The sequence below is a fragment of the Molothrus ater genome, chromosome 2 (assembly GCF_012460135.2).
Source record: "Molothrus ater isolate BHLD 08-10-18 breed brown headed cowbird chromosome 2, BPBGC_Mater_1.1, whole genome shotgun sequence".
In the NCBI taxonomy this organism is placed as follows: Eukaryota; Metazoa; Chordata; class Aves; order Passeriformes; family Icteridae; genus Molothrus; species Molothrus ater.
In genome coordinates this window covers 16,294,675-16,307,231 of record NC_050479.2, presented here as the reverse complement: position 1 = coordinate 16,307,231, position 12,557 = coordinate 16,294,675, and the positions used below count along the sequence as shown (strand labels likewise).

Here is a 12,557-nt window from a genome sequence, read left to right as displayed (position 1 = left end):
AAAATACTAGGTTCCTCTATCTCTGAAGTTTTGAAAAATATACTTGCTGTTAACAGAAAAATATTTCAAACTGGCATTAAAATTGCTTAAGTTTTAGGAATTGTAATGAAATAGATTATGAGATCACTGGAAGTGGTTAATACAAAAATCCTAGGTATAAAAACAGCTAGCATTATCCAATTGTAATTAACAAAAAGGTCAACAAAGGTACAGTGAGCTCTCACTTCAGCCCTCAGTAATATATCTGAGTTACATCATAGATTTGTTACAGAAATAAGTTAATTACTCATAGCCTGCCTAGGTCCATCAAGGCAAATAAGCACAGCTCCAGCGCTGTTCAGTCTTGGCTATTGCAGTGCCAGCCTAAATCTAGAAGCTGAACTGGTTTAATGCCAGAAAACCTGAGATAATAAATCCTGCTCAAAAAAAAAATAAGTCTCAGGGTTTGCAGAACCAGCTCATATCTCAGTCCTCTAGTCCCAAAACCAGAAGAGCAAGGAAGTAGAGTAGAGGATAAGGGGATAAGGACACAACCAAGTAGCTCTGCACCAAGTCAGTCTGGTTGCAGAGCCTTTCAGGTGCAGCTTTGGAATGAGTTAATGTACCAAAAACTGGGATAGTGCCAAGTTCCACAAAAGCTGTCTTCTGTGGTAGACCTGGTTTTGGATTTGGTGTTCCAGGGCTAGCTCAGGCTCACCTCATCTGAACAATAACCTCTTTTCCCCTCCTTTCCTCTCTTTCCTCCTCCAAACCAGGAATACACAAGATAGCCTGGAGCATTGATTGTATCAGGGCTTTTTGACAGTGCTGACATACATGATTTTTCTACCTTCCTTTGATATGCCAGGTGTATTTAAGATTTTTTCGATTGATATGCAGCTAATTTTTTTAATGTAATGCTTCACTTAGCAATGTACTCACATCATACACACATGCATAAATGTGCAAATATATGTTGGAATTTCTATTATTAGATTTGATATCTTCAGGGTTTTTGTCAGCAAAATCATTAACCAAAGCAGAGTTTGCCATCAGATTATAACCAGAAACAGTGATGTACTAACACTTGCAAATCTGTTATTTTAGTGAACCTTCTGGTGCCTTAGTTGGCAATATTTGATCTTACTGCAGTTAAATTTTTGGTTTTAAATGGCAACTGGAATGGGTGTACTTTTTTGAAGTTATTAATACATGAATAAGTAATCTGATATATTAATGCTTCTTTATGCATTTTAATATAGAAATCAAGCCAGCAAAAGTTCTGCTTTGCAGTCACACCACAGATCAAACAGCAAGGATATGCCACTAGGGGCTGGCGGGCCAAGAGAAGAGGGGCTTCCAGCAAATGAAAGCTTTTTAAATGGAAACCTTCCTGGACCTGCACCTAGTCCAATGCACGCAAAAAAACCAAGCAGCACACCTGGATCTGGCAACAAGGATATAGCAAATAATAACATGCCGCATCTTCTCAGCCCAAAGGAACCAAAGGGAAAAACAGAGTTTGATTTTAATGTGGACACCAAAAGTTCTGATGGTTCAGGCACAAAATACCTGAAGTCTAACACCAGATCTCAGCAGAACCGGCACTCCTTTATGGAAACTTCTCAAAGCAAAACTGGGACGCTGCAGCCCGGCGACAAGCACAGTCGCCACAGCTACATCGACACCATCCCACAGTCCTCTAAGAGTCCCTCCTATCGGACAAAGTCCAAGAGCCATGGAGTTCTGACAGACTCTAAATCCGTGGGCAACCTTTCTGAGGCCAGGGCCCAAGCTGCAGAACCAAACACCAGTAGGTATTTTCCATCCAGCTGTATGGACCTGAACTCTCCTACCAGCCCGAGCGCTCCCCGGCACAGCGATAACAGAACTATGCTCAGTCCATCCGCGAGGAACAACCGCAGCGAGGGCACCCTGGACACCCGAAGACCACCAACCAGACACTCCAAAACAATGGAGGAGTTAAAACTGCCAGATCACATGGATGGAAGCCATTCCCACTCTCTGTCTGCTCCACATGAATCTTTTTCCTATGGTCTAGGTTATACCAGTCCTTTTTCTTCCCAGCAGCGCCCTCATAGACACTCTATGTATGTGAGCCGGGACAGAGTGAGGTCAAAGGGCTCAGAGGGTGGCTTAAGCGTAGGGCAAGGGATGGCAGCCAGAGCAAACAGCCTGCAACTGTTATCTCCACAGGTGCAGCATAAGTCACTCACAAGGTCTGTTGGCTCATCACGAGAAGACTGTACAGAAGATTCTAATAGGGTTAGTCCAAAATATTGCCTCTTATTTGAAGGTTTACCTTTCTCTTTTTAAGTCATGTGGGGCAGTGGCCTGCTTTCTGTCTTGTGTTTGTTTCTTTGCAGTTATTAATTTATTTGTCTTGTACAATATGGGGATGTTGTTGGGGGCTTTTTTTCAGAAGGGCTGAATATTTCGAGGTACTTTGAAAAAATGGGCTATAGATACCGTTATCTTAAAGTACTGAAATGTGAGAATGGAAAAATGATCTCCAAAGTTAAAATTTCATTAGTTGTTTTAGTCCTTGGTTACATGGTCTGATGTCATTTTTACTGTATCATTTTGCTTAATTATCTTTCTCATCTGTGTTTTTATTTAGCTTTTCCTATATGTATTTCTGTTATGAATGCTAATGTTAATTTTTGAAGCCAGTGTTTCATTCAGGTATAGCAGGTTATTATTGCTGAAATACCTTAATTTACTAGAGAAATATCAAAGCTTGCAATATTTCTTTAGATTGGTATGATAAGTAACTGGTGTAATCTGGAGATCTCATGTTGTAGTGGCCACTGGTAAATTGACTCCTCACAGTGGTTACTGTCAGTGGATACCTGGTTGTGTTTTTCTGTGAGCATTAATTAAAGAGTGAGGACAGGCTGGATCTGGTGTTGATTTACATTTGTTACACAACACTTCTGAATTATCTCATGTTTTACATATCAGATATGTAAAGATGACTATGAAAGCTGTCCTCAAAGCTTTAAATTTCTCTATTAACAAAATGGTGCAGAGACAAATACAAAAATGAGTGTTTGTTTCTCTATGCCTACACCTGTGATAAACTGACTTCTAAGGAGAGAACATCTAGTTCAGATTTGTTGACAACTTGAAGAAAGTCAAAGAGCTCTAAATAATATTTAATGTCCAAAGATTATGGTTATGATTATGAGAAACTAAAATACTCTGCCCACTTAGTAGTTCATCTAAGAAATATATGTAGCTGACCTAATAGGGGTCTACAAGTACCATAAAAAGACCAGTTTCAGGTAGTGGTTCTCTCTTCAGTCCAGTAGAGAAAAAAAGACATAATATATTTTTTCATCCATTGCACATCTCCTCCATTCAAGATTATGAGTATTCAAACATGAGAAAATATCAAATAGAAGTGCAATAGAATAATAATTTTTAAAAAGCTACCTAGAGGGGATTACAGCAGCTCCATTTCAAAAACACTTCTTTCCTGTGTACTTATTTTTCTGTCTCTCTCATTTCAGTCAAATTAAATGTTACTTATTCTTCAGGACATTATTTGGAAGGGCAGTACTATCAGTGTTTTAGTTTTTGATAATAAAAGGTCACACTGCCTTGTCTTCTTCAGTTCATTTTCTGCATTATGCAGCAGATAGTAATTTGAAGTCATTTTGATTTTATTTTGTACTGTTTGGAGGCCAGTTGTTTTTATTGGATCATTCTTTCTCATTGAAAATGTGTTGACAGATTTTTATTTTAATTAGGAAAATCGATGGGTATTGTAATGCTTATGGTTTTGTTCATTTTCATTTGCTTTGGAAAGTCTGTTCATTCAAGATAAAGAACTTTATCTCTTATGGTCAGTATTTTTAAAACTTCAGCCTTTACTTGATTAGTGCTTTTAAAATCTGTATTTCAACCATTAGAAGTGTGAAAGGAAAATGACTTTTCTGAAATGGATGCTAAGTCTGTGAATTCACAAAGCTGTTTTTAATTTGTTTATACTGCTTTCAGTAACAAATCAAATTGTCAATCTTCTTATGCCTCATGAAGGCATTTTCACAAAGTCATTCTTTGGCTCCTTACTATCCTCATTTTCCCCCCTTTTCTACATTATGCATTAGGAGTCAGAAAATTTCACTCCCTTCAAGATTAGTGAACTAAAAAACTCATTAATAATATGTGTTCTCATAGATTCTTTACTGTTTTCATACTTACTTTTTCTAATCAGTTCTTTTAGGTTTTTTTTCTCTGCTCATCTTTGGTGAAGTTTCCTCACTTCCATGTTTCTAGTTTCTCACTGATTTTCTTCTTAGCTCTACCACGGCTTTTTAAAGAAGAGTATTCTTTTTTTGCCTAGCTTTAAATCTTATTTTAGAAAAAAATCAAGAAAAAACTCTCATCCAGTCTTAGTTTTAGGACTTTTCAAGTCTCAACACAACAGTTTTAAGGGTTTTTTTTTACATTTAAATTAAATGTACACAAAAAGGGTTAAGCAGAAAAAAATCAAATACAAGTTGCTATTACTGTCTCATGTTAGAAATGTAACTGCTGATAAAAAAGAGGTATCTAATACAAGTAGTAATTTAATCAAATGCTTCAGCCTCTGGTAAATTTTAGAAGAATCCAGCTGGGATTTGAAGCATTGTTTTAGCTGCAGTTCTGACCTCAGTTTCAAGGTTTGTTTTCTCTGTGACTGTGAGACCAGAACTTCATCCACAAAAAGCAAAATAAATTTTGGAAACCACTTGTGCAGTGAATTGAAATCCCAGATTTTAGTTTTGGTAGGTTTTTTTTGTGGGTTTGATTTTTAACCTTTGTCATTCTTGAACATTCTAGATTTCAGTTAGTACAGGGGTTTCAGTAGTTTCCTGTGGGGTCTTTGAGAGAGCATTAAATTTCATGTGGTCAGTCCATACTGAGGGAAAAATTGTAGTTTCTGATTCATTTAAGAGTGGGGTTAAGTCATATTTGGTGGCTAATTATGTGCATAAGGGTATTTCTACTGGCTCACCTGAAGTTTTACTTGAAGTACTTCCAGTACTGTTTTCAGGAAAATAGAGTAAATTAGAGGTAATGAAATGCTTTTAGCTATCCTGTATGACTGAAGAACTTTGTCTATAAATTTCTTAGTTCAGAGACTTTCTATTATTTTGCATACAGTAGATTTTGTGATTGTTGGTACCTCTAGGTAATGATATTAAGAGATAAGAGATGATAAGCAATGATAGTGCTTTGGTGTTGCAATTATCTCAAATTAGATGCATTCCTATCTGCTTTTTAGTGTTTGCCAGTAGCAGACTGACCAGATTCCATCAGAAATTAATTTAACAAGCCTCCAGTAAAAGATTCCTCCAGAGATGTTACTGCTGTGTTTCATTCAGGTTGAAATTCTGAGGGCCTGAAATCAGATTCATGTCTTTAAAATTACAGCTTAGAGGTGAAATTTTGTTAATGCCATTTTTGTCATTTTGGAAAGAAGAAAGCAAGCAGCAAAACCAAGTAATTATTGATTACGTTGCCTGTAATGTGATATTTGCACTTATTAATAATATGAAAGGAAAATTGTGGGGTGAATTTGGAGTTTTCTTGCTTATGTATATTGGTTAAAAACTGAAAATCAGTTTACAGTCTTTCATTTTAAAAAGATTATTGTTCTTTTGCATAGGGTGGAGCATATCATGATCCACACACAGAAGATGGAGCATCTACTAAGGAGAATAGAATTCTGTATAATGACCCTGTTCCGAGAAGAGTTGGCAGCTTTTACAGAGGTAATTTCATGGTGGATCTTTCAAATTTAATCCAGAATTTTAGCATGGAATATAAATTAAGTACTAAAAATTGATACAGAGAATTAACATGAACAATTACCAAGGTTTATTGGAAAAATAATTGTTACTCAGCTTTCAGAGGGTGAGTTTGCAGGAACTGCATTGGTACCCTATTGTTTATTTGTAAATGATAGCTCACTTTAATTGGAAAGTACATCCACTGCAGTACCTTGTAAAGCAAAATGTAATTTATCAGGGCAAAATGAACAAAATTAATATTACCATTAATATTAATATTAACTGCCAAAGTAGGCAATTAATTAATATTTTAAATTTTTATTTTCAATTCTTATAAAGAGACTATTTATACCTATGCACCTATAGCACATAGACATACTTACTGATCTGTTTCAGACACTGTGTTACATGGAAGTGTAACTCTAGCTTTTATGGCTTGAAACCTGTGGCATTTCTTTTGTTAAAACTTACTAAAGAGCGGGGTTTCCTACAAGCAAGAGCTAACTTAGATAATTCCAGTTCAGAATAAATAAAAAACAGGTCTGTGTATGGACACACACAAATAGATACTGTTCTGTTATGGCACACAAAAGATGGTGGTTTCTGAGCAGCTGCCTCATGGCTAAACCTGGGTAATTGTTTTGAAAAAGATGATAGGAGGCTAATTACTGTCCTGCAAATGTTAGGAGGCTTGTGGGGCTCCTGAACCTTAAGAAGTCCCAATCAGCTGAAATTCGCTTTATGAGTCACTTAATAACCTTAAGCAGAGTCACAAATCTCCCTCTGATCCTCTTCAGGTTGATCACTTGGCTGATGGCCTGATTTGGACACGTTAAAATCTGACAATCCTTGCAAATGTCCCACTGCAATATTAAAACCTGTGAGCAGAATTAAAGCTTGTACTGTTTGGAGTGATGCTTTTGAGTGTTCGTGTTGCAAATGCAACAGAGGATGCTTAACAATTCTCAGTCCTGAATTGCTTTCATTAATCCATAAAAAGCTCCTAAAATTGTACATGGATTATCTTTCTTTTTTATGTATAGTGAAACAAAAGTTCCAAAGAAGAATGGCTTTCATAAGTCATGTGCTAAAGAAACTGCAGAGCTGGGATTTATTCAATTCCTTGTTATAAAAAGAGGGGTTTTCCTCTTCAACTTTATCAAACAAATATATTTTAAATAGACTTAATTAACGTTTTGGGAAGATGATATTATATTTAAAATAATACTCTGATAATAGTATGTGCAAAACTGGTGATAATAATATAAGCAAGTTACTGTGAAAAGGGTAAATCCTTATTTATATAAATTTAACCTTTGTATTAGAGCAGTATTTATTATTATATACTTTTGTGCTACAGCTTGAACAAAACCTTACAGGTGCTGTTTTGATAGATTGTGTAATATGATGCTGCATTAATGTTCCAACTAATGTCTGGTCAATTTTTAATCCAGTGCAGGTATTTCTAGTGATATTCATAATTCTAATAAATTTATGTTGTAGATCTGTATATAGCTGTGTATTTTCAAAACCACAGTAAGTCTGTTTGAAAAATACATAATATCTAATTCAATGTTTTAATTTTCAGTGCATTATCTCTTAGTTACATCAAAAATCAATTTTTTTTTTTCCAAGATGGGTGCTACTTTTTTTAAGGTCTAAAGTGAAGACGAAATGTAAACTGTAGTGTTTCATGTCTTTAGTAACAGTATTCCAACCTCTTATTCTCTGTCCTGTTTTAAATATCAATCACATTTAGAGCTCCCTACCAATAGAAGTGTTCTCAAATCTAATAACAATTTACCCAAGTTCTGATGATGGTCTCATTTTGCAGCCAATATTACCCTGCAAGGATCACAAAAATCAGCTTTCTTTTCAATCATACACAAAACACAACCGTGTCTTTGCTCTTTTGTTACTGTAAGAGGCAGAGAGGGAGCAGAGAAGTGGGAGCTGGGATTTTTGGCAGGGCTCAGTGTACATTGTTTGCTGTTCCTCTGTTCAGTTCCATCTCCACGGCCTGAGAGTACCTACATAGAAAACAATGTGTCCAACAGAGCCTCGGTGTTACCAGCAGACAGCACCACGGTGACAAACCACCCCAAGAGACAAACCACCTTTGACACCTGGTGAGTTGTAATGTGCACACGTGTAGAGAATGGCAGGAAAAAAATGTGCTTTTAACAGGAGGGACAAAAACCTCATGCCTTTCTCAAGATTTGCAGTTGTCCATGTGCTTAGCATGGCATGCTTTCTGTCCCGTTGAGCAGCAAGGAATCCTGCATTGCACCCATAACATGAATGCATTAAAGTTTATATACTTTTGTCCAATCCTTCACAATTTTTTTCCCACTATTAGTCTTTAGGTAAAGATAGTACAAAGTGCTTGTGTGTGTAGTATATATAGAAATTTGTGGATTCCAGAAGCATGAATTGTTAGACAGGTGGAAAAAATATCAAAATGCATGTTTCCATAGATAAAGTACTATATTAATGAAGAATATTTTCACCCTACAATGGGTACCGCTGCTCTCTTTGTTTATACACAGAAGGAGATGAATACAATCTATGGGAAAATGATTAAGTGACATCTTAATGGTGTATATTGATTTCAAAAGATTAAAAGCATCACATGGCTCCATTACATAACAAAGAGCACCTTAATTATGCTAATAAAATGACAGCATATACATAGCTTTGCAGGACTCAAAGAGAAATAGTTTTGTTTTTCTTAGAGCTGTTTGGCTCTAAAATACTCCTAATCTTATATTTTTTAAAATCACAATAAAGAATATTGAATAAAAATAAGTAGATGGAGCTCACAGGATTGGTGAGAGGAATGGGCTGCATACATTTGCATGGTTCAGCTGTGCTTTATACCACTCTCTGAAACACTTCTCTCTGAAAGGGCCATGAAGTTATGCTATCTAAACTGTTTCAGTGGTTTGTTGACTTACTGTGTTTTCACACAAATAACCAGAGAATTATGTGCTTAAAGAGAAAGGGGGGTGGTGGGTGGTGGACAGCTTCTGTTCAGGTGTTCTACCTATGTCAGTAATAGAAGATGTTTACTCCAGAACCCTTCTCACCTGCTCTGATTCACTAGAGTCTGCTTCCTGTCCTTCAGTAGCTCCACCTACATCCATTTTCTGGACTTAGCTGAGGAAAGCGGTCATTTATGTAAAACGGTGGTACTTATGTTGTGGCTTGTGTGGCTAAAGAAGGTATTTATTCCTGCTCTTGAACCCCTTTACCATTTTACATTTTCCTTCATATCTGGATCTTTCTATCTTGCATATAACATAAGACAACTGGAACCTTGTTTTGCTTTATATATCATTCAGCAATATAATGTCTTGACTGCAAAGAAACATATAATGTTATTTTAACTCTGAACTGAAAAAATAGTGTGTGTTATTAGAGCTGGTTGGGAATATTTTTATGAAGTACTTTCTTTTGTTTATAATGCCAAATTATGAAAATCAAAACTTTTCAAAGGAACTGGCTGATAACCGTTAACCTTTTATTGTGAGGATTCTTCAGCTCCAGGAAAGAATTGCCAGTCAAAACCAGAGATACTCTCAAAATAACAAATATTTTGGAGGCAGCATTATGTTTTAGAATGTGAGGAACTTGAGTGCAGGGTCTTTGTTATTTAAACCAGAGGTTTGAACCAAGATCTTAGATCTAACAAGTGAATGCCCTAAACCAGAAGTCAGAGGTTATTCTGGAGGACATTGCTGGTTCCCTCAGTGTATTCTCTTGAAGCTGTTTCATCTTGTTAAAACAGTGAAAGGACCACAGAGGTGCTGAATATGGCCTTGTGAAAAAGGCCCTTCATTAACTTTGAGACAGTTAGATTTAAGTCCTTGCTCCAAAGTACTCAAGTATTTTCACGAATTGGAACAGCTCCTTTGAGAGAAGAATCTACAGAAGAATAAGCATTTCTTCTTATGAAATAGAAGAAATAGCAGTAGCTGCAACACCAAGTTACTGCTATTTTGGCATATGCTTACCTTTATCTTTTCTTTTCCTACTCCCTATTTTCCTGAAATGTTTCCTGCCCAGCTCTACCTGCTAACTCTGTTCAAGTTGTCCTGGCAATGGTCTAATGTTGCAAAATTGTTCTGTGCCATAAATGCAGCTTAACCCAATTCCTGAGTAGTGAAGAGTCTGTGTTCCTCTACTTAATTTTCTGTATAGAAGTTGTGTAAATGCTTATGAAAATGTTGAAAGCTCTAATGGAATGTGATTCTGCTTACATCAATTTTATGATGAAGTAAATATTTGATGTTTGAATAACATACCTAACTGGTACATGACAATTCATCTCAAATTATGAGTGACATGTATTCCACCTGGACTTGCCACTACTGTAAAATATTGCTTCTCATACTATTGCTCTGTGTTGCCTTTCTTCTGTCAAAGATTCTGTGATGTTTGCTAGACTGAATTGTCACAGATGTTCCCCTGTCTTTGTGTGCATTTTTTTGCTCTGTCCCCACTGTCCTGCCTTTTAAAATAAAGATATTATAAACTTGACTTTTGTCATCAGATTTTACTCTTAAATTACTAGATCATTTCTGAACTTCAGACAATTTTATTTGAAAACAGGCAAATTTTTTATCCTTCTAGAAATTCTTTTCTTTGCTAGAGTTTAATTTCCCGTAACTGACCTTGAACTTGCTCAGTTTTTTTCAATTGATACAAGAATAAATGTTTTATTCTCTTCTACTCATACAGGCTTTGTCCTCTGCTGGGCAAATTCAGTAGTTATAGGCAAGATATTTAATTGTATTCTGCCAGAATATTGGCAGAATATTTAATTGTATTCTCCCAGAACATTGGCCTGAATTATCTTACCACTGTCATAGTTCTAAATATCTCTTTAGAATTAATTCCAACTTGCAGTAGTGTATCTCAGATCATATTGGAAGTGTTTGTATTGGCTGCTTGCAAGATATTTGGGGGCTTCTGGAAAGCATTTTTATTTAGACCTTTTATGTCCACACAAATGTAGTCATGCTATGACAAGTAGGTTGTCATATCTTCTCTAGCACAAGTCATACGTTTCTGCAAAAATAATAAAAAGGAAAAACTCTATGAATAATATTACTGTTTTTATATGTATATAATATATATAAACACACACAAAATCTCTGTCATTCAAGAAAAGAAAAAAAAATCATTCTTACAAGAGTAAAAGGCTTAAAACTATATCCACTGTCAAGTTTCAAGGTTCCTGTTTACAAAAAACAGGACACGACTGACTTTTATATTGCTGTGTCAGTGTCAGTGTAACATTATAGTCATACTTTTTATTCCTGAAAGTAAAAGGTTACCAGCATCTGAGCAAATTAGCTTAGAGCATGTTCAGCTGTGTGTGCAGCATTATAAATATTTTCCAGTTCTTTAATGGAATTCGTAAAAAAAATCAGGAAATTTCAAATTATGAATGTTATTCTGTATATGAGATAATAGATCTGAGGTTTATTCCAATTAATAAATCCTCCTATTCCACATGATAAAATAAAAAAAAATTGCAGCTCCAAACAGAGTTCAGATTTGATCTTTTGATTTTAAGCTTTCAATGCCAGACTTTTAGACCATGACCTTTTACTGTGGGCTTCAGCTTGTGGGATTGAGATTCTTATCTTGAACTATCTATTTGAATGGTTTCATTCATTTCTGACATTTTCTTGCCTTTGCTGAATGGTAACTGTGTGACTGCCCCTTAAGGGTCTTACTTTGACTAAAACTAAAAGGTAACTTGGAGAGTTAGTGTTTGTCATTTATCTTCATAGAAAAGTTCTGCTATTTCAGTGACTCCTTCATTAGACAAAAACGTCACTCATTAATTGTGTTTGGATCCATAAAGGGAGTAGTACATGAGGGTTTCCAAGCCAGGCTGCCTGCTGAGATTAGGGTTGCTGAAGAATATCTAAAACAAGCATGAGGAATTGCCTCCCAAAAAGAGCTGTCTGCAATACAAATCTCTCTATGGCAGCATGAATGCAACATGCTTCCTATTTTTTCTTTTTAGTTAATGTGAAAGCACATCAGCTTGCTTGCCACATGCATGTTTGCTGCTACACCTCATTGCACCTGCATGAAGCTGGATACCTTTCTTACTAGGGGTAATAAATTAGAGTGATAATCACAGAATTTCTGTTTGTACTTATGCCTTTTCCGATGTTTCAGACCAGAATAATCAATGTGTTCTACATTAAATGTCCTAAGCATGCAAAAGGTACACAAAGATAAAATAACAAAGCACAGCACATTTTGCCTTCAGTTTCTGCTTGAGAATGAGCTCTCTGAGTGAGGGCTCTTCTCTAGGGCTACTCCTACTTGTTACTAAAACAGACAGCACATAGAAGACTCTGGTGGAACTGTTTGCTTTCAAGAGCTGAAGCTTTATGCAAAATACCAAAATACTTACAGTATGTTGTAAGAATTTAGTGTTGTGTGACTCTACAGATTTTTTTGATAATCCTATTTTTTTCCTGCACTGTCCATTATCTGAAAATCATCTTTTGGGATGCCTAAATTATCCCAGTGTTTCATCATCGATCAAAATGTTCTGCTCTATTTTTACTCAGTACAAAATCCTGGTGTTGAAGCTTCCTGCTATAATGCTATATATGTTCACTCTCTTCACATAATGAGCATGTGTTTTGAAGCAGTTGCTTTTCAAGGTCAATGCTTTTTCAGACAACTGTACTGCATTATGAGTCATAGGAGTTAATGACAAACCATTCAGTATAAAACCAC

The 12,557-nt window shown here is 35.9% G+C and overlaps 1 protein-coding gene across 3 annotated transcripts in view; it reads left to right on the top strand.

Annotated features, from left to right (window-relative positions):
* CDKL5 (cyclin dependent kinase like 5) overlaps positions 1-12,557 on the top strand; it is a 131,612-nt gene that overhangs the window by 102,454 nt on the left and 16,601 nt on the right. For all 3 annotated transcript variants that reach the window (XM_036387454.2, XM_054514038.1, XM_036387464.2), the window contains exons 12-14: positions 1,242-2,265; positions 5,660-5,765; positions 7,789-7,912. In XM_036387454.2, the coding sequence (XP_036243347.1) occupies positions 1,242-2,265; positions 5,660-5,765; positions 7,789-7,912 (1,254 nt within the window). The remainder of the gene's footprint in view (positions 1-1,241; positions 2,266-5,659; positions 5,766-7,788; positions 7,913-12,557) is intronic.